The sequence below is a fragment of the Poeciliopsis prolifica genome, unplaced genomic scaffold, assembly GCF_027474105.1.
Source record: "Poeciliopsis prolifica strain line A6 unplaced genomic scaffold, Auburn_PproV2 SCAFFOLD152, whole genome shotgun sequence".
In the NCBI taxonomy this organism is placed as follows: domain Eukaryota; kingdom Metazoa; phylum Chordata; class Actinopteri; order Cyprinodontiformes; family Poeciliidae; genus Poeciliopsis; species Poeciliopsis prolifica.
In genome coordinates, this window is record NW_026562527.1 from 419777 (window position 1) to 442696 (window position 22920).

Sequence of the window (22920 nt, forward strand, 5' to 3'; positions counted from 1 at the left end):
AGCGATTCTCTGCTTTATCTTGTTTAAACACAAATCTCCTCTCTGTGATTTTCTCTGAAAACAAATGAAACTGAATCTTAATATCCTGCTTTATATGGACTTATGTAACACATACCTGAGTCCAGGCCAGGATATCAACATGAGGAACGGAGCGGAAACATGGAAACATGAAGGAACGATTCTGTTTCTGTTCATTTTCTCATCAACATGCAGACGCCTCATGATATTCATCAGATTTAGTGAACTTGGTAGAAATGGGTCGAATAAATCCGGAATTATTTTCTGTCTCTTTAAGCAATGATGTCATGATATTGGAGACTTCTGATTGGTTAACAGACCAGTTGAGTTAAGTGGAGCCAGAGCTGTTGACAGGATGGCCTAGTCAAAGGCCACTCAACCAGACTGTCTGAACCAACATGTCATTATGTTTAAAAAATGAATCAACTTTCATTTCTGCTGGTAGATTAAATGAAGTGGAACGTTTATAGAAAACCAGCCTAAATCAATAAATGTCCTTTATGAATAAATGCATTAAATCAGAATCTGAACAGAAATAAATAACTTCTGGACTCCCCAGACGGGATGCAGCCATACGATCCCATGGCTTCTTAGCATGCTAGCATGTTAGCATGGCTGCATGCTAGCATGCTAGCTGGTAAGCGCAGATTACTGCAGGCATCTGGTCGGTCTGGGTCCAGATTATTTTATTGTTCTGAGTTGGTTCTGACCCGGGTCCACTTCCTGCTGCCGGTCTGATCCGTTAGCGATGAAGTTATCTGACGGTATATTAATTAATACGCCGCATTAATTAGGTGTTTCTGAGTGATGTCATCCGCTGCCCCAGTCAACATGGCTCCTCTGACTGAGGTCATGTTTGAAGTGGAATCAGAGGTGAGATCGCTTTCTGCTTGCTGATGTTATTCAGCCGGAATGTCTGGTACCGATCCGGGTCTGGAACAGTTTAGCATTACCTAACCGGGCCTGGTTCTGGTCCAGGTTCTGCGCCTGGTTCTGGTCCAGGCAGACGGGTCAAACTGAACGTCGTTTAAAGGAGATGTAATGAGGCTCGGTTCTGATTCTGGTAAATAATCCCATTTTTTCTCGTTTGTTAAATTTCTTCAGTTCTGATTCAGATCCAGAGAATCTCCACAGCAGAAAGGAAACCACAGTTCATGAATTAATACCTGATTGAAAGTTTGTTTCATAATCGTGTCCTTAGTGCTACTGACCTTTGACCTGTCAACTTCAGCTTCATGCATCATAACATTATCAAAATTATTTGGTCCAGTAGAAAAGGTTCAGGGTGAAAAACAAAGCTTCATTTTCTCGTGGAGACATTTTGATCACATCTCAACCTGTCTGTTAGTTTGAGGGTTGGGCTTTGACTAGGCCATTCAAAAGCTTGTTTCTTTTCCTTCTGTGTTGTAGATCTGCTGCTATGTTTTGGGTCTTTGACTTTTGACCTGCCTGACTGTCAGACGCGCTCTGGGTTTCCTGCCGTGGTTTTGGGCTGGATCTGTTTTCCTTCTGGGAAAAATCCTTTTTTTCCTTTATTATTTACAATGTTTTGAATTTTTTCTTGAAAATCTTTTGAATAGTTTTTCTTTCTCTGGAGGAGGATGACCTTTGAACCCTTCTCAAGTTGACAGGGTGGCGGTTTCTGTTGTTGCTGACGTGTTTCTGCCTCCTGATGTCAGTTTGAAACATTAAACTGTAAATATGTCTAAAAGTAACAAAAGTCCAAATAAAAACACGACTGAAGGATCTTAAACTGTTTGAAATTAGATGTAAAGACTTTTTCTGCAGGAGTAAATCAGAGATGTATCAGCAAATATTGATCATTGATTAGTTTTGACAGGTGAACATGTTAATAGTGGGTCGGAGTGATGGCAGGGTGAGGGTGCGCCGTTGTCTCATTAATGCAGTTTGCTGCCTGTTAGCGCCTGTGTGCTAATGAGCGCTAGGCAGGGATTAGCGTGCGTCTCTAAGGGAACGGGGGTCAGTTCCCAGGAGGGGGGAGAGACGGGCCTGTTCCACCCTGACCCGCCTCCTGGGTCCTCTCTGCCTGTCTGGAACCATTTCCTCCCTCTGTGACCCGGACCGACCCAACGGGTCACAGCAGGTAGAAGAGTCAGAGGTTCTGGAGAACACTGAACCAGAAAATAACCAGAGTGGGTCCCACCGGGTCCCATCGGGTCCCACCATGTCCCATCGGGTCCCACCATGTCCCACCGGGTCCCACCCGCCTCTTAGCGGCGCCTGGCGCAGCGCTGCATGTCAACTCGGTTCTCTGAGGTCAAACAGTGTTTTGTTCAGGAGCTGGTCTGATCAGGAAACCATCTTTGTTTAGGAAGCTGCATCACCTGCTGGCTGCGGGTTCTGCTGGTGATACTGGGATTAGTGATGGAGGCCAGATGAGGAAAGCTGGTGCACCATATTGTGTTGAAATGTTGTGTTGCATTTCAACACTATGCTATGGTAAAAAAAACATAGCAGTGGGGAAACAAATGCAAAAAAAAAAATAAAGACAAAAGTTTAAATTTTTGGATTAGCATCGTGTTAAAATGCGACAGCGCCCCCTACAGTCACAATGTAGGGTGCAATAGAATATGGGGCAACGCCTGTGTGTATCGGACTTTCAGCATCTCTCCCAGTAAACTAGCTTATTGTTTGTTCTCTAAGATAACTGTGTTCACATCAAGCATTTTCCTACATTTTGGGTAAATTCCCAGAATTTCACATATGGATAAACTTCAGACAAAGTCATTTTGCTTCCCTATGGCGCTTTTCTAGGAACTCTCTGCACTGGATGTAAAGATTTGACCTGAACAGAAACGGAGAGAAGAAGCAGAAAAAGCGGAAAAGAAAATTTTAAGATACTGAGGGAAAGTCCGACTCTCTGCTCTACTTCCTGAAACCGAATAATCAAACAAAAACAAAACCAGTGGAGGTTGTGACCCCCCACCTCGCATTCCCAGGGGGCCTGACTGGTTCAGTTTGAGTGTGAATGGGAGAACTGGGAGAGCGGGGCTGGTGAGAATGCGGCTGAATAGACGGCTGAAGCTGAGGCTGGTTGCGTTAATGAAGCGGCGCTGATGTTTGTCTGGACTGGAAGAAACGTTTTGCATTTCGTTAAAAGTTGATTAGTGACGAAATGTTTCACACGGTTTTTCTGAGTGGAACGTCAAGTTAGCAAAAAGACCAAAGTTAGTTGTTTTCTCAGTGTTTTTAGTGAAAGGCTTAAAGCTGTAAAATGATTCCTAAACATTAGAACTGAGTTTTCTCTCCACTAGGGGGCGCCAGAGTTCTTTATCAATAAACCACAAACAGAAACTGCAAACATTTAAGCAACTTCACAAACTCTGCCAGGATCAGAGCGGATCAGCTTTTAGTAAAGTGAGTAAAGCTAAGTTTATAGTTGATGGATTGAACTAGGCCATCTGCAGTCCAGCATTCTGGCCTCCTGGATTGGTCGCACACCTTCGGATTCTTGTAACTCTGCACACATTGCGTGTGCCGACTCGCTCTTCCAGAGGAGGTTCACCTGCTCCGGTAATTAGAGCTCATTTGGAGAACAGTACTCCAGGTCCAGCTGAACCTCCTCTGCAAGAGTAATTCCAAATCGTCCAGTTTGGGTGAAAGGTTGCGAGTCCGATCTTCGGGTCGGGCCGACTCTCCGGGCGATGAGCGTTGGCCCGGTTCAGTACATGAACTTTAAACCCAGCCTTGAGGAGACACTCTGGGCTTGCTAGCTCTCACACACCTCAGTTAGAAAGCAACTCTTCCTTCCTTTCTGTAGGTGCTGCTTGAAGCTTTCAGCATGTGGAGGTGAGTGAATCTTTGAGCGCAGACAGAGAGTCTGCATAGAGTTATATGAGGTTAAATTACTTTGTCATTATTAGACCTTTGCTGAGATGTGAGAGTCACACTTGCTTACATTTTGTAGTAGTTGGTGCACAAATTTTCAAATGGATTTAGGTCTGGACTTTGACTAGGCCATTCTAAGACATGAATCTGCTCTGATCTAAACCATCCCATATTATCCCCATAAGTAATATGTAACCTCCACTCCAGTTTCTGGGTTTTCTTCCTGGATTTAATTTCTTCCAACTCTGACCTGCTTCACTGCCTCCACGGCATGATGCTGCCACCACCATGCATCACCAGGAGGGTGCAGTTTTGGTTTTCATGCAGGCTACACAGTGCCGGTCTCTCCTGAGCTGAATATTGAACTTCAGATCATTTTCCAGTAAATCATAATAATAAACCAAATTTCAGACTGAAAAACATTTTACATTAACAAAACAACAGAAACAACAGATGAAATGAATGAAGTTTCTGTGAACAAACTGAATGCAAAGCTCCTGACTGAAAACTTTTATCATCCAGGTTTAGAGAAAAACAATAAATCATGCAAATGGAAATTGAGTTTGTTTTAATTTATCACGTGATTAAGAGATGAATGTTTTTGATGCTGAAATTCTCTGAAGTCTCCATGGATATGAGAGCGGGCCCCGGGCCCTGGGGGGTCTGGGGGGCCAGGGGGCACCCTCCAGCCCCCCCGGGCCCCTCGGCCCTTCAGCCCCCCATGTTGTAGTTAATTCATCTGGAATCTGGAAAATGTGTTTCATGCATAAATCATTCCTAATGACAGTGAAACGGGTCGCCGCCCCGACATCGTAACTCTAACTACATTCATTCCCTGCTGGGAAGGAATATATTAAATCATCTCATATATTAGATTATGTGGGTTTAGGACCCTTTTCCCAGAGCCTGACTGCGCCCCCTGCTGGTGGCGCTTGGCGCTGCAGCCTGTCTCCTGCCAACATGGCGCATCCTGCACAGCCACGGTCATTATTCCAGCCTGAGCAGATTAAGCTAATCGCGTTATGTTGCAGCAAAGCGCAGGACCATGACAAACCGAAGACAACAAACGCTGGCCTGTCTGCAGACCTGGAGACAGAGGAAAAGACAGCAGCCGGAAACTTTCCATGAGGAAAACTCAGCAGTAACCAGAGAGCTTCTGAAGATGAAGCTCAGCTTTAAGTCCAAACGGTTTGGTGATTTGATCTGATGATCCATGAATTACATTAAGAAGAAATGACAGGATCTGTGGGAAACCCCTGGCGTTAGTCCACTTGTAGTTATCGTTTAATCTCATAATGTTGCAACAGTCAGTGTTATTCTTCACTCCCTATAATCAGTTCATTCATTCGTGTGAACTGATGGAAGTTTGTTTTCTGCAAACCATCAGGTGACAAACGAGGAAAAAATCAGAATTAAAAAGAATTTTTACAGATTTGGTTCTTTTGAGTCAAACCAACCAAATCCTTTGAGCAGCCTGTTCCCCTCCCGGCCTGTGGGGGCGCTGCTCCAAGAACCACTGAAGGAAACGACAAAAGAAGACAATGAGGGAACTTCCTTTTTCACCAAATGGAAACAACAAAGGAATATTGTCTGTAAGATTTGTTTTTGTGTTTTGACAAATTTCTCCAGCTAGCGCTAGGCTAGCATGTTTTGGTTATATTTACCCATAATGCCCTGCGCTGCTTCCTTTTGGAGCGGCATCCCAAAACACAGTGTGTGTTGATTTTATATTTGACTGCCATCACCAGTAGATGGCCTCGGTTTCCTCGCTGAAGCTTCAGTTTCATCCACAAAGACTCTATAAAAATGTCTGCTCTTGTTTCTGTGTCGTCTCTCCGTCCTGCAGCCAGAAGAGTTGGAGGCGCTCCACTCTCACACGTTCCGGGTGAAAACCTTCAAGAAGACGAAGCGCTGCGGCGTCTGCAGACAGAACATCGCGCAGGACGGACTGGTCTGCAGAGGTGCGTCACATCCTGAATGCTAAACGCGACATCACTGGTGTCGAGACAGACATGATGCTTTGCACCAACATGGAAATAGCAGAAGCTAATTTAGGGGAAGCTAAGAGCACTAAACGTTTTCCGAGCCACTAGAAACACTAAGTGAATAATTAGTTCTCCTATTAGCCTGTTAGCGCATTAGCGGACCGGACCTGGTCTCCGCTGTTGATTTCCAAAACTTAAACTTTATTCAACGTAATGTTTACAAAACACCCAATTAAATTTACGCTTTCATAATTTATCCATAAAAGCAGAAGAGCTAACTAATTAGCTCTTCTGCTAATTGAAGTGTGCCCCATAACTGGGGCAGTGTTTGTCTCACATGTGACCGGGTTGGTCTGGAGGTCTTAATAATAAGAAATGTTTCATCTTTAATGGAGGTGAAAACTTTCCGCTTGCTGTCGTTGTGGACAGCAAGCCGCTCCGGCCGGACCGCCGGTCCAGCTGCTTCCTGCCTTTCTTCCCAGATCAGCAGAAATAAAACGGTGTTGACGTTCCGTCCGACTCTCAGCTGAAGGAGCCCAAGGTTTTCCTTCTGTTTGGATCTTCTCAGATCAACCTCCATCACATGTCCTGGAAAAACACGAGCACTTCCTGTTTGGCCGTGCAGCTGTAGGTCATGATGATGATGATGATGATGATGGTGGTCTGGCTCCCAGTTTAATGGGATTTCATTGTAATCCAGTAATGTCCATATGACGGAGCCAAACTGCCCAGATCCCCTGGAGTCAAGAAATCAAACTGGAGGAGCAAGTGAGCCCCCTGCTGGATGGGCTGAGATGCAACAGCTGTTCTAAATGTTTCCTCAAAGCAGATAAATGAAGATAATCAAACATTTTAGTTAGTAAATGAAAACCTTCAGCAGGTCATGTTCTCTTCCTGCCGTTCTGCTTTAGTTTTCTGATCCGTATTCATGATTCACCGTGTCTGGATAGAAAAATATTCAAAGAAAATATGACCAGATGGTTATATGAGTTTATGATGCCCATTTGGTTTCCATGGAGTCCGATGAATAAAGCTCATCTTGACCACCAGGTGGCAGCAGAGATGCATGAACTTGTTTCTGGCCTTCACTGTAAATTTCCCACCAACTCCATCCAGATTGTTTAGCCAGTGTGTCAGTTTTGTTGTAGTAACATGAGGTGTGTGTGTGTGTGTGTGTGTGTGTGTGTGTGTGTGTGTGTGTGTGTGTGGGAGAGCAGCTGTTTAAACAAACGCAGTGACACACAGTAAGGCAACAGAAACGATAAACAAACAGGAGTCGATGTTTCTGTCAGGAAGATCCGAACATGAGGCGAATCGTCAGCAGAGATTCTTCTCGTCCAGCAGCAGCCGTTTCCTGCTGGACTCCCACCCGGACCGAACCGGGCCGGCTGGGACGGGTGGTGCTGGGGGGCGTGGCCTGGGAGATGACAGCGCTGTATGAGTCAGATGAAAGCCGATAATTTCCAACATTAATACCAAGGAACACAGGAAGCAACTGGACCATCTGTCATCATCTACAGCAGCTACCCTGCACCTAAATGGCCTAGTCAAAGTCCAGAGCTCAGTTTGGGATCCTCAGATCAGAACTCTTGAGGATCAGAAGATTGGGCCAAAATTCCTCCTCATCGACTCGAAGGATTTTCTCACAGGATTGTTTTCCCATAAAAAGTAAAAAAAATGAGGCATCTGGTTTAAGACTTCTGCACAATGAAACAGTGTGTGTTTATCGTGTGTGTCTATAGTGTGTGTGTCTATAGTGTGTGTCTATAGTGTGTGTGTCTATAGTGTGTGTTCATGGTGTGTGTGTCTATAGTGTGTGTCTATAGTGTGTGTTCATGGTGTGTGTCTATAGTGTGTGTGTCTATAGTGTGTGTCTATAGTGTGTGTCTATAGTGTGTGTGTCTATAGTGTGTGTGTCTATAGTGTGTGTCTATAGTGTGTGTCTATAGTGTGTGTTCATGGTGTGTGTGTCTATAGTGTGTGTGTGTGTGTGAACAGAGCGGGGAAAGTGGGCGGGGAGGAAGAGGAAGAGCCCCGCCCTTTGATTGTGTCCGAAGTGGACCCGCCCGGACCCGAGGGGGAAAACGGTCCGAGGAGAACCAGGGAACGCCCCCCTCTTCCTCTCTGCTCTTCCTGCCTAAGAAGGGAAAGTCGGACCGGACCGGACCGGCCCACAGCGCCGCTCTGCTCTCACCCAGTAAGGAAGTTCTGGCCGTCCTCCATGCGGGCCTGGACCGAGGCTCACCAGGGAGTTCTGGCCCGGCGGACCGGTCCTGCTGCTTATCGGGCCGACAGACCAGAGGAGGCTGAAATCACAGAACCATCAGAACCAAAACAAACCTGGCTGACAGAAAACAGACACAGAGACGGGTCAGAACCGGGTCCAGAACAGAACCAGTACTGCGGTTTTCAGTGAATAAAATCACAGTAATAAAATAAATTTGTAAATTGATGAGCAAGTCGTTTTGATCAGAAATATTGATCAGGTTCTGATCATGTGATAATTTCTGCTGCGATAATAATCTGAATCAATAAAAATCTGCTAAAAAGCTGAAAATTTTCAATACTGAATGTTCACTGAATAAATCAAAATAAAAAGTTCTACATTTTAAAAACAAATTTTTATTTTGAGTTTTTATCTTTAAAGAAAAATATTATCTTTAAAAGAAAAGCAATTAAAGTTTATTTTGCAATGATGCAAAAATAAAACATCCAGAGACCAAATGGAGGATCAGAAAAATGTGGCAAGAAAAACAGAAAACAGGAAATATAATAATTTATTCTGTTAATCAATCAAAACGATTAAAATCAGTTATTTAATCTGAGCTTTGATCGAATCTTGATAATCAGCTCATGTTTCTGCTGTGACTGATATTTCTGTTGCCATGGTGCTGGGAACCCGGCGGGTCGCGGTGCCACCCGCACGCCGAAGCCTGTAATCAGGATGTTCTGACCTGACATACCAGGCGGTTCTGAAATAGAACCTGAACGTGTCGTGATGTAATTACACATCAGCTTCCCATCGTCTCCACAGCAGCTTGAAATTCTGTACTCGCACTGCCCCAACAGGAAGTACTCGCACTGCCCCAACAGGAAGTACTGCACTGGCCCAACAGGAAGTACTGCGCTGCCCCAACAGGAAGTACTCGCACTGCCCCAACAGAAAGTACTGCACTGCCCCAACAGGAAGTACTTCACTGCCCCAACAGGAAGTACTGCGCTGCTCCAACAGGAAGTACTGCACTGCTCCAACAGGAAGTACTGCACTGCCCCAACAGGAAGTACTTTCACTGCCCCAACAGGAAGTACTTTCACTGCCCCAACAGGAAGTACTGCTGCTGTTCCAACAGGAAGTACTCACACTGCCCCAACAGGAAGTACTTTCACTGCCCCAACAGGAAGTACTTTCACTGCCCCAACAGGAAGTACTTTCACTGCCCCAACAGGAAGTACTTTCACTGCCCCAACAGGAAGTACTGCGCTGTTCCAACAGGAAGTACTGCACTGCCCCAACAGGAAGTACTTTCACTGCCCCAACAGGAAGTACTGCGCTGTTCCAACAGGAAGTACTCGCACTGCCCCAACAGGAAGTACTCACACTGCCCCAACAAGAAGTACTCACACCTCCTCAACTTTTCATCAAACTTCACAGATTTCAATATTATTTTCTGCATTAAATCAATTAATACATTAGTTGAAATAACTGCAAATAATGCCAGAAGTAGAAGAGTCATAATGGCCTGGTCAAAGTTCAGACCATCATCCATTCACTCTGACTGAATTTGACTTCCAGCTTGTTGGTGCTCAGTCAATTTTAATAGAATTGTCACCAGATGAGGTTCTATACAGAATATAAATGCACACCGCACTTTTCAAATTTTCAATTTGTGATGATTTTAGTTTTGTTCCGTCATATAAAATCATAATAAAAACATTGAATTTTGTGGAAAAATTGCCATTATTTACTCTTTAAATTGACCATTTGAAGTTTTTTAAATGAACTTTATGTTATATTATTACAGTGGTGTCCAAAGTGTGGCCCGGGGCCGTTTGTGGCCCTTGGACTGAAATAGTGCGGCCCACAACCTCAATTCAAAAATGCTACACAGGTTAATAAGAGTAAAATTTGTAATAATTTCCAACATAATTTTATTGCAATAGAAAATATCAAATACGTTTTATAATGAAACAAAATCCGACCCAAATCAGCTTTTATTTAATTTATTAAAACATGGCTAAAAGTTAGAACCGCAACAAATCCTGTTTCTATAACAAAGCAAATTTCATAGTTGAGCTAAGAAAAAAAAAACCTAGATTTCTTTCTTTAATACAACAAAAACATTATAAAATTGGAAAACAAGCATTTCCCACAAAAATAAAAATAAAAACTTTTTTGGCCACCAAGTATTTTAGCCCAAGTTGCAGAAGCTTTGGACGCTCCTGTATTAATCCATCAGTAACTTGTGTTTTCATCCGGCTCATTTGATCAGCATCGGTTTTATAAACAGACGTATTTTGTTGCAGATAATTGAGTCTGACATCAGAACCAGAACCGGGCCGTGTTCTGGTCGGTATGGGATGTTTTCGTGCTGCTCCGCTGTGACGGCCGGCCGGAGGAACGCGTCTGGCCTCAGGAAGAATAACTCATTACATGAGGAGGAAAGCCTTCCAGTAAAAGCACACGGCGCTCCGCTTTGTTTGGAAAGCCGACACCTCGGCCGTGTTTGGGTTCCCGGTTCTTCCTGAGGTTCTGACGGTTTACGAGCTGCTGGTTCAGGTGCTCCAGTCGGCCCAGTCTCTGGTCCTGAGCCCAGTGGGAGTCCACAGAGGGGACATGGAGACGGAGGGCCAAGACGTCCAAATGGATGAAAAACAAAATATATTTACCCTGATTTGTTATTTTAGATTTGAATTTCTTGGTTTCTGACCTTTTAAGGTTCGTTGTTACGTAATCGGACTGATGCTGAAACAGAATCAGGAGGGAAATGAATCCAACACAGTTATGAAAGCTTGTTTTTGGTTTGGTTGTTTTCCAGTTGAATTCATTTCTGAACATCTTTAGAGCCATTTAGATTCATGAACTTTCACTGAAAAGCAGCTAACAGTGCAGATCCGCTGCAGCTGAGATCATTTAGCTCGAGGACATTTAGCACACTTGGCTTCCTCTAAGTACATTTTTCCAGATAGATGCTAACGTGCTATTTCACCATATTGTTTTGGAAACATTCGGTTTAATGAAGGACAGCATCTGTTTGGAAGTTTTAGTTCTTGACTGTTAAAAATTCATCAATGTTAGCCGCTACTGTTGATAGCTGAGCAGTTACCATTTCTGCCCTGTAGGGGGCAAAATAGCACGTCATCGATGGAATCAACAGATTAGCTCGGCTGTTAGCACGTTAGCTGGTTTTTCATCCTTCTGCTCGTGTTGAGATGTTGGGTCCAGCTGCACAGAACTGGGTCCAGTTGGGACGTTTTCATCTTAACGGTTCATTTTGTTTCTCTCTGTGTTTTCTCCAGTTTGCCGAACGGCGTGCCACAAGAAATGTGAAGCCAAGGTAAGACGCAGTTCGTTCTTCAACAGTTCACACCAAGTGTCTCGATGAAAAGTGGAGTTTAGGCCAGAGTCAGCTTCCTTTTAGGGCCTGTCGATGGAGGGAGGGGTCTCTGGAGAGTTTATGGTTCAGGAGGAGAAAAAGGAATGCTAAGAATGTCTAAACAAGCTCTGCATGTACCAGAATATGTTTACATTGGATGAGCTTCTGCGTGTTGGAGATCGCCTCAGGTCTAAAAATAAAGGTCTGGATGGAGCCGTTTGATCGTCTGAATCATCTTCCTGTTTGAGAACGATGGCGTCCATTTAGCTTTACGGCTAAATCCGACCCAAACGCGTCGCCCTCCAGCAGGGAGACGGCTTCTTGTTGCCAACGATGGCAACTTTCTGTTTTACTCACAGGAAATGCAGCAGGGGGGGCTGCAGGGGGCATCAATCACAGAAAATCACTCAACTGATCACACATGATTAATATGACCAAATGTAACATTTATGAAACCATTTTAAACTAAAGTGTAAAAAACAGAAAGAGATTCAACAGTAACACAAGAATCAGTCGGGAACACAGATGAACGTATTGTTATGAACATTGTGAAGATGTTGACAAAATTCAACATAACTTTCTCATTTTCACATAAAAGTTTTACTCGGTCGAAGTGGTTTTTGTTTTTTTCTATTAGGAGGTAAAGATGGAAACACATTTACCGAATAAGTTCTGCCACAGCGAGCGCGGGCCTGGGCCTTACCAGAGGCATGAAGCGCCACACACCTCCAGCTTCTCTAGAGTTTTTTATGACGTTTATATCAGAGCGAAAACAATGGCTTAAAAATCACACCTCCAATTTTAATGATGAGCTTGATGACCGAACCAGGAAGCAGCTGGAACCAACCAACCGCCACACAAACCCAAAATGACCAAATAAGGTCATTTCCTTTAGAAAGATGGCTGGCTGCCATTTAACCGAAACCGACTCCATTAAACCATCGGTTCTGATTCTGTCCGACCCGCTCCGGTCTTTATGCAGATGAAGATCAGTGTGCTGAACTAACGCGGCTCACAGTCGCTGATGGCGTTCAGGAAGCCGCAGGTCAAACCCGCGGGAGGACCAACAAATCAGCCACGTTCCATCTCCAAACCCGCAGCATTATTTCCTTTTCTAAACATTTTGGCTCATATTTGTCATCGCTTTAGGCAGGAAGTAATTTGCTAACAAGCTTGAGATGAAAAACAAGGGAGTGACTGCGACAGGGTCAGGCGTGATCGCTATCGGCTCTCAGTCCAGACTGAAGCAGAGGATTGTTTTTAAAAGCAGAACCAAACTGGTTCCATAAATCACCTTCTGGATGATATTAGCTTCATATTTAACCTCCAAACAAATGGTCATCAGACCTGTTTGTTCACAGCTGGATGTAAAATATGTGTTCAGTCTTGTTTGCAAAACTTCTCATCAAGGTGACGACGGAAAGGAGCCAAAAACAGCAGCGAAGGGAAACAGAGCGCGATTGGAAACGGCAGGAATTTCCTCTAAAAGCTTGAATCCTTCGGCTTCTCCTCCATTTTGTTTGGAAAACGTTTTCCAACGGCTGAAGCTTCATTCTGTCAGAGGAGCCTTTCCATTTTCAGTAAAAAAAAATACCAGATGAACATATTAATTTCCAGAATTAATGCTCCTTTTAAGAAATGAGAACAAAACAAGCTAATTACATCCTGCTAACTGATATTAGCACAAGGTTTTAAGGCCTGATGGTTGATATGAGTCATAAACAATCAAGATGCAAAGAAAACGTTTTGCAGGTTTTGCTTGTTGTAGAGTTTAATGTGCAGCTTTTTGAGAATAGTGTTTGATACTTAGTTTTTTTTACCCAGACACATTCCTGCAAATTTGCTAATAGCAAGCTAATTCTTAATGTGCATTTTTGCTAAAGTTGAAAATATTTAGCATAAGTTCTTCACTTGGCTGTTCTGTAGCCTTTCACAGTTTGACGTCTGTGTTGAAGCTTAAGAAATCTTCATGTAGTTAGACGTTTATCTTTATGCTTTTTATTTTGAAGGCTGTTCCATTTAAATTCTAGTGAACGTTTGACACTGGAACTGCAAGACGTTTACATATCCAATATAAATAAACAAAACAACTGTATTGTCTCTGGGGACAAAATGTTCCTTTAGAAAAGGACTGGATAAGACCAAAACAACATAAATTAGCCATCCTGTTTTTGGTAGAAAGGAATAATGATAAATCAAGCAAATGGAAACTATTGATTTCAATTTGATTTATCATGTGATAAATTTGTTTATGTAAAACATTTTCTGCTGATCTTCAAGGCTAAAGATCTGATCTCCAGACATGAGGCTCAGATGTTGCAGAGTGAAAAGAAAACACAGGTTTTGATGTTCAGCACGACGTCATCAGCATACAGCTGGATGTGAGAACCGCTAGCAGCTTAGACTCCATCACTAATGTAGACAGAAGTGGTTTGGCTAAACATGGAGCCCTGAGGCATTCCTCTGGATGTTTTACATGGTTCTGACTAGATGTTCTTCAGCTGTTGGACTCGGTTGGTGAGGTAATAGATGAAGTTAAACTGTTCACCCAGAACTTTACAAAGTCAGACGGCCTGAAACCATGAAGAAGCTCTGTGGTTTGTTTCAGATAACTTAATATCCTGATATCTTTGTTTGTCAAATTATTGACAGCAAATTCACCAAATCATCCTGAGATGGAAACTAAGACTTTGTTTTTCTGGAGCAGTAATGAAATCGATCTGCTGGTTATGAGGAAAAGCAAAGTGCAGGGACACGCCCACCTGCTTCCTCATGCTTTTCATTCCTTGCTTCAGGATGATGAAGCATTTGTTTTCAATTTTCCACCTCTTCAAATTCTGCAGATGAATGTTTTGATGAAGTGGAGTCTGGGTGACTTTGTTATTTCAGATTTGTTGTTTGTGACCCTTCAGTTCTTCCAGCGAGTTCAGGGTCCTGCTAAAGGCCTCTGGTGCGCTGATGAATGTGTTCCCCTTCGTTCCCACTTGTGTGCCAAAGGAAACGCTCATGTCTCCTTCTGAGGAGCTAATTATGCAAACATTTCCAGTCATAGTTGAGTTTTTTCTTTATGCTGAGCAGGTGCAAGGCTCTCTACTGGAACTGTTAGAGGACAAATCAATTTATGCAGCGATAAATAACAATCACAGTGATTGGTTGAGTCACTGTCCTGTCCTACAGAAAGTTTTATGGCTATTTTGGTAATGGGTGCAAATCACTAGCTGATATTTCTGAGGTATTTGAGTGGAAAAACATTCGGTGGTGCAGCCAGCAATCATTTCAAGGAGGTGTTTTGTTTAATGGCTCCTGAATGAATATTAATGCGATTATATCAGGACTCCTAATGTTACCAAGTCAGGGTCCTTAAAACACTTTGAAAAATCAATTTCTGCCATGTACTGGTGTAAAACTTGAGGTGTTGAAGACAGGCAAGTCAGAAGTTATCCAACATTTTTCTCATATTTGAACAATCATCTGAAGATAAATTTTCTGCTTCAGCCAGGAAAACAACGCTCCACCTTTCCTCTGTTATTTATTACCTCCAAAGCCTTCAAACACCTGCAGGCGCACGTGAGGAAGAATATATACAATCACATACATATCGATGAACTAAGCACCCACATATTAATATTTAATCAGTGGTAATATAAACACATTTACTTCACAAGTGTATTTAATTAAAAGCTCTAGAACAACATACATCATTACATTCTTCTTTTAAACTTTTATTATGATACAGTTTTAAGGCAGCCTGCCTTAAAGGAGGTTATCTGTCAAATGTCAAGCTAGCATGCTACGTAGGTAGGTTTAAAAAAAGGTTTAAAGCAGAAACAGAAAAATGTCTCCAGATTTTCTGTTGGAGGATCTGAACATGTTGATTCCTTTTAAATCAAAATGTCTCTGGATTTCTGCTTTACAATAATACTGCATCAGTTGGCGCCAGATTAACCAATGACTAGTGACTGATGATATCACGTTCAACAGAGTCCAGAGATTTCAAAATTAATTTATCTAATAAAATAATCGCAATAATTCTGCATGTTATTATGTTTTTGAAAAATAATTTTCCTCTGAAACTTTTCTAGGAACCCAACAAATATTGATAAAAGAAGCCCAAATTTTACCAACCCTCAAGAAGTTGTATTTTCCATCTGAATGTTTTGGAAAGCAGAAATGGTCCCTCATATCGGTGCAGGTGAACCTGCTCTGCCAAAGCGCCTTCCAGGTCGGCCATTTTGATAGTAAGGTGCCCTGGCAGAAGTGAGGGTCCTATCAGTGGGACGATCAGTTCATACGGAGCCACAGTAGCTGCAGAAAGAGGCAGAGATTGATTAAAGACAGGCGCAGCCAGCAGCTATCATGCTAACTCAATTAGCAGTCAGCGGACAGAACACATGCTCAGCAGCCTGCTCTCCAAAACATCAAGAGGCTCAGCAAGAGGCTGATTTCCCAGCAGAGAACATCTTAAACATCCACTAAGAGGGCTTGAAAAATGTCACACTGAATGTTTCTGGTATTTAAAGGAGCGAGTTTAGTGTTAAATGAGCCGTTTGAGCCCAGGTATGCTAATAACAGGGCAGCTAGCTGCTCTGATATAGCAAGAGCAACAATCTGTCTTGTTCTCAGCTGCAGCAGCAAACAGCTTTCACAACCAGCGCTGGCTGCCAGCCAGGAGTTTGGTAAGAGTACAGTAGTGAAATGTGCTTAGATACAGCAGAGAAAACAAACAGGAACGCCCAGAGCTGCACAGCATGGAGTAATCAGGAGTTTAGGGAAACAATGTCAACAAAAGGCCGAGTGAACGGTGGAGACAGTGATGGAGGAGCCGGGATTTAAAACGCCACTCCCCAGATCCGCCAGCAGCATCAGAACGTTCTGCGTTTCTGCTCACACGCTGTTCACGTCCAGCTTCCCCTTCTGGCTGCAAACGACCCCATTGCTACGGTTTGGCCCTTTCGCCTTCACATCCCCACCCAGAATCTGCTCATTGCTTCCAGGCGCAGGATTTTCCTGATGCAGCAGGAGCTCTGATGCTGTCTGGGAAAGCCTGAGTCAGACTCTGGAACCGGACCGGACCGGACCACTCTCTGTCTCTCATTAACTCTGATGTTAAACCCTGCATGTCAGAAGAAACATGGATTTTATGTTGTGTTTTGATTTCATGCTTCAGTTTTTGAGATTTTTCAGATTTTTCTACTTAAGTTTTTATACTTTTTAAAAGTTTTTATTGAGAAATATGTTAATCTAATTTGCAACCCACTAGCGACCTGTCCAGGTGACCTGTCCAGGTGACCCCGCCTCTCGCCCGGAGCGAGCAGCTGCTGACCCTCTGGGGTCAGGAGGGGTTAGAAAATGGATGGATGTGAATCTAAGGCTGTCAGTGTGATGATCTGGAAACATTAAAGAGTCGCTAACGCCAAATAAACTGTTTTTGTGTCTAAATTGCCTAAATATTTAGGGCTCTTTGTGTTTCTGTGAAAATTGTGACATTAATATAATATCAAACTGTCTGTGCTGCCCTCTGTGGGTAGAAGTTTGCTACTGCAGTTGATTTAGTTTTTTTTTTTTTAGTCTCTTTTCAAAACAATATGCTCAATTTGGCACTAATCAGTTCTTGTCAAAGTTTGTCACTGGTTGCTTGTTAAAATAAGCCATAGATTTGAGGCAAGTCCGTGTTTTCAATATTGTTGCTAGCTTTTTCTACATCTGACAATATTCCCTTTTTGGAAAATTTGCTAATTTATTGTGAGTCACGTTTCCAAATAAGTCTTAGTTGTCGCTTGTCGATTTTCTTTTTTAAATAAATTGTGATATTTGTCATGTTTTAAAAAGTTTTCTCGATACGTAGCTTGTTGATTTGTATCTATTAGCAACTCTTTCGTCAAAAGTGTTGTTAAATATAAACTAAGTTATCAAGTTGGGTACCTGACCTTTGACCCCTCTATTCCTCCAGACTCTTGGCCACGCCCCTCCGTGTCTCTCGGCTCCGCCCACTTTGGTTGAATTTTTGCAGAATTGTCTGTGGGCGGGGCTAAACCTCATCGGGTTCACTTCCACTTTAAAGTTTGTGAAACCAGAAACTTCTGGTTTTAACAGATAAAGGAATATCAACAACCCCACATCATAACACCTGCGCCGCCGTGCTTCACAGTTGGATTCAGTGTTTGGGGATCATGTAACAAACTCTGGACCCGAATGCAACAGTGTTGCCATTTCGGCTCTTCCATCTGTTTGAATCGTCGTTTTCTGTTTCCCAAAATAATGAAAACGCTGCAGCCTCAGTTTGATTTTACGATTTTCAAAGTACTCTCCTTAAAAACATTTGGAGTGAAACATTTGAGTCAAAAATCCAGCCAGCCAACATTTGCTGCCTCCGTCTTCACAGAGGAGACGCTTGCTGGAGGAGCTGCGTCTCCGTCTGGACGAGACGCTCTTATTATTTTAATACTTATAATAATTAATGATTCATTTACGCAGAATCAACAGCTGCTGTTCAACACTGTTGGGTTTCTGTTACTGAACTACAGCTGATAGTAAATTGATTGGTGACTGATTGGATCACAGCCTGCTGAGGCTTAAAGCCTCCATGAAGCTGCAGGTCTGCAGGGAAGAGAAGGAGAAACTTCAGTTCAGTCAGAGGAAAAATCCCAGCGGTGCTTTATTCTGATGAGTCAGGTAAAACCAGCCGTCCTTCCTTGCTTCTTTCCTTCCTTGCTTCCTTCCTTCCTTGTCATTAATGGCGATGAAATGTCCCGACATCTGGGAGCGAGACAGCAGTTAAAGGTGCTGCCTTCCTTCCATGTAATTACCTCCTGCCAGCATCAAAGCGGCGGCCATGTTTTCCATGTCAACATATAATTTTTAATGTGCAGCAAATTTGCAGCAAACATTCCTGAGTCTGTCTGGGAAACAGCAGAGGAGGCTCTGCAAGCAGCTGCTGCCATCGGCTCTGAGCGGATGAAATGTTTAAATGTTATCAGTTTTCCGTCAGGTGTTTTGGTTTCACTGGTTTCACTGGTTTCACTGGTTTCCCCCAGCCTCGCGGCTCGTTTGCAGAAATCCCACAGAATGAGATGATGGAGAGAAATCCACTGAAACGCTTCTGATTGCTGTAATTACTCCTCCTCTTTATGCTCCACGTTTAGCCGCTTTCCACCAGAAACTTTCCACTTCAAAGCCAAACTCTCAGCAGTTTCCATGTTTTGGTTTCTGCCAGGCTAATTAGCAGGATATTATACACATTTAACTGTTAGTTTTACGGTTCTGCTCACCTTTGCAAGGCGCGGCAGAGAGCAGCAGCAAACCTTAACGTGATTTCCTTTGAAACATGTCGAATAATGGAGCGAATTTCAATAATATGAAGTCATAGTTTTATGTTTTTATGAGTTTTTGAGGAAAAGAAAGTAACTGTAAATAAAAATGACTGAAGTGTCCAACAGGCACTGAGGAGTTTATAAACCCACCACAGTTCATATGAAGTAATATCTATTAATCCCAAACAGTAAAATCAAATTATCTCCAGAGTTGTTGATGTTTATGCTGCAGCAGCAGTCAGTGTTACAGCGAATCTGAAAAAGCCTCTGACTGAAGAACAGTCAACATGCTAACAGCTCAACATCCAGGTGACGTGTTCCCATGGTAACAGGGACCGGTTATTATAATCGTATCGTTTATTGTCATCATTACAATAAACAATATTGTTTATTTTCATTATGAAAAAAGTTAGCAAGATAAAAATTTAGATTTATTCAAACTTGTTGACATGTTTGGATTTCTTTCAGATTTATGAAATTAATAGTTAAGTGAGTGAAACTTGAGAACATTTCTAAAATATTCATAATTTTCTTCCATCCATGTCTCTTCATTAAACCGTTAGCTTAGCGCTGACTCCAGTCAAAAGCCTCTTTCATGCCTCTCATGTGGCAGCTGTGCAGAAAGTGAGAGTTACGGTGTGTGTGTGTGTGTGTGTGTGTGTGTGTGTGTGTGTGTGTGTGTGTGTGTTGCAGGGGGGCGACTCATATTTTAGCTGTAACCTGAGAAGCCGATAACAAGCAGAGAATGAGGAATGAACTTATGAGAACATCAGAGTTAGAAAAGTTTCTTTCTCTCTTATTTCATGTCTGGGTTTCGATCTAGACTTGTAGGTCTAGGTTTGGGTCTGTTCTGGGTCTGATTCCAGTGTTTGGATCTAGTTTTGAGGTTCTGGTTCTGGTTTGGTTCTGCCCTGGTTCTGTGCTGTGGGAGGAGGTGGGCCGGTCGGAACCAGAGGGCGGAGGAAGCCTCCAGTGCTGCACTGCGCCGCCTCTCTTTCCTCTCTTTCTCTCTGCTCGTCTCGCACATTACGACTCCTGAGGAATTTTTATGCTCATTTTCTTGGAGGAGGGCTGAGAGAGGGACACACACACACACACACACACACACACTCACACACGCACTTTTCCCTCCCTGAAACACACACACACTCCGGGCTCCGGCTCCGGTATCAGTGGATCTGGGCTCCTCCGTCCTGCCAGGCGATGCAGCAGTGAGACTCGGAGAGACACAGCGATCCGGACGGGATGATGGCCACGGCCGTGTTCCAGGTGAGGAGGACCGTTTGCTGCGGTCCGGTCCGCATCAAGTTCGGTTTGGATGTGAGAGCCTGGAGGAGTTTGACGCCGTGTTACTGTAATATGTGTGTGGACCAGGCTGGTTCCTCTGTGTGTGTGTGTGTGTGTGTGTGTGTGTGTGTGTGTGTGTGTGTGTGTGTGTGTGTGTGTGTGTGTGTGTGTGTGTGTGTGTGTGTGTGTGGTCTCCACTGTTCCCAGTTCGGCGGGACGAACCTCTGCAGGCTTCCAGCTGCCTCCTTTTTATTCCTGCTGAAGGGAAAAGTTAAAGTCAGATTCCTGCAGGAGGAGCAGCTGTTCAGAGACTTCAGCTGAGAGCAGCTTTTGGGTTTGAACATCAGATTAATTCATCTTCATGGATTCATGGGTTCCGTTCCTACAGTATGAAACAAATCGGCTGTTTTAGACCAACTGCTACATTTCCGATTGTCCTCGCTGTAATTCATACATGTGACATTATTGTTATCATCTATCATGTGATTCAACAGCTCAGACTTTAAGGTCAAACTGGGGTTTAGTGCAGCTGCCTAGAAACTGGAACAATACTCAATATGAACATCACCGATATTTACCGATATCTTTCCAAACCTCATCGCTGACGACACAAAAAACTGAAAGCAACTTCCTTCCTCACAGAATGGAAGTAAAAATGGAGTGACATCAGATTTTAGGCTGCAGGATTTCTGTTTTTTTTGAGCTAGCATGTTTGTTTTGGTTGTATTTACCCAGAATGCCTTGCATTAAAGTGGACTAAGCAGACCGGTGGGAATGTAAAGGCATCTAACATAAACTCTTGATAAAAATTTTGGATAACCTGATCAAATAAATTGTTCATAATTCATAAGATAACCAAACTGTTTGCTGATGATGGCGTTTTTTTCTTGACCTGAATGTAAACCCAATTCAGACACTGATAAATCAGCAGACTGGGTCTGGATTGGGTCCACCTCGATGTACGTCTTGACCTGGTAGACAGAACCAGAATCCAGTTTGAATCAGAACAGAACTGGATTTGTTCTGCTCTGATTTCTAGCTAAAGTTAATGTCATTAAGAGTCTTGTTTTCTGCTGTTGAAGGAATTCAATGATGAAAATTTTCTTATTTGAGCGACAGAAGCATCGAAGGGTCGTCCATTTTGAAAGAGTTTATTATGCTACCGATTAGCTGCTAACGTTAAAGCTAGCCTCTATAGCCTGACTAAACTACGCTGCGTTCCAGCTAACGTAGCCGGAGATGTCGGGATTCCAAAATGGCGACGCCCATCAGGCCGTTGTTCCTGATCTCTACTGACGTTTTCAGCATCGCTTTCCATAAGCAAACGCTTTGAGCTGCAGCCATTTATGTAACATCGATCTTAGACACACCCTCACTGTGTCTTATAAAATAAACATGTTTTCACCACAGCTTACTAGTGTTGATACAAGGAGCGGCCATATTGAAACGATCAGCATTATGAACTTTACTTTATGAAATAAACATCAGAAAGTAAATTGACAACTGGGATCAAACTAAAGTTCTTATTTTGGTTGGAGGCCATCCTGCTGTAAGTTAATGTTCAAATAAAACCAGAACGCCCCCAAACCCCCACATGTGTTTGGGGGGGTAACCTTCTGAAATCAGTGGCTGGGTGTGTGTGGGAACGCGACTTCAGCGTGTGGACTCTTCATCAGGCGAGGAAGACGAGGAGTGGGGCCGTTTAGGAAGGTGTGAGTGGATTGACCGCCTGTCTGGGATTTGGGATAAAGCAGCGGTTCATGGATCGTTTCAAAACCAAAAAAACACACCAGCGTGGAGTTTCATGCTCCTCTGCTGATGTAATGCTTCTGCGCTCGATGTGTGTGTGTGTGTGTGTGTGTGTGTGTGTGTGTTTCAGTCCTTGCAGACACAGATTAACTGCTTGCATCACTGTCTGTTAAGCTAAGCTTTTTGTTTTTCAACCACCATCGTCTCATTGGCTGAGCAGCTTCTGTTAATGAATAATTAGGTTTAAGTGCATGTTTTTAGCTAATTATCATTTTTAAGCGTTGATACTGTACTGTGCGCCGAGGTCCGTTCTACCCGCCGTCCTCTGGGCTCCATGTTGGCAACCTGCAGGACTTTGCTCACATAAATAAGCTGCAGCGATGCCAGAGCTCCAGCTTTTAGTGTAATTAATAGCATCCAGTCAACAGAGCGAAGCTTTGTGTTTATGCGCTGCAGCAGCTACTGTCCCAGCACTGTATGGACCAGACAGACCCAAAGGTTTTCACCATTTATTGGTACTATGGTGATAATGGCAAAAATTACAAGAATAATAGTTTATAATAATTTTTTTAGGTAACTTTATGTCTCTACAAATATAAGTACAGCTTTCCAAAACGCTTCTTTAGCGTTTTGGAAAGCTGTACTTATAAAGAGTGGTCTGTGTCACTAAGCTGCATATTTACTGACATGCTTGTTGAACAAAGAAAGAACAAAGAAAATAGTAACGCTAACAATTCAACAATACAGGGAGTTTGGGACGATTTAAACATTAAAACATTTAGCCAAGCTAGCCACGAAAAGGACTAGCTTGTTTGTTTTGGTTCTAATTACCCAGAATGCCCTGTGCTGTAGTCCACTTCCTGCTTATGGAGCGGTCTCTGGTCTGCTTGGCGTTCACATTCAAACTGATCCAGAGTTCACTTCAACTGAACCGAAATCGAGGTTTGGAGGATCAGAGGTCAATTAGCATTCGCACAAACCAACTGGACCAAACTTTCTAGACAACTGGATTGGACTTGGATTGAGCCAGACCAGAGTCGGATCGAAGCAGACCGGACCGGAGTCGGATTAGACCGGACCGGAGTCGGATTAGACCGACCGGAGTCGTATTAGACCGGACCGGAGTCG

General features: G+C 43.2%; 1 protein-coding gene across 4 annotated transcripts in view; it reads left to right on the forward strand.

The window, feature by feature from the left end:
* The window catches only part of LOC129355987 (tensin-1-like), a 67999-nt gene that overhangs the window by 26657 nt on the left and 18422 nt on the right, over window positions 1-22920 (forward strand). For 2 of the 4 annotated variants that reach the window (XM_055025612.1, XM_055025613.1), the window contains exons 2-3: window positions 5714-5828; window positions 11370-11407. In XM_055025612.1, coding sequence (XP_054881587.1) covers window positions 5714-5828; window positions 11370-11407 — 153 coding nt within the window. Of the gene's footprint in view, window positions 1-5355; window positions 5460-5713; window positions 5829-11369; window positions 11408-19315; window positions 20026-22920 lie in introns of those variants that run through there. The other 2 variants (XM_055025614.1, XR_008605340.1) reach the window with 2 other exon arrangements.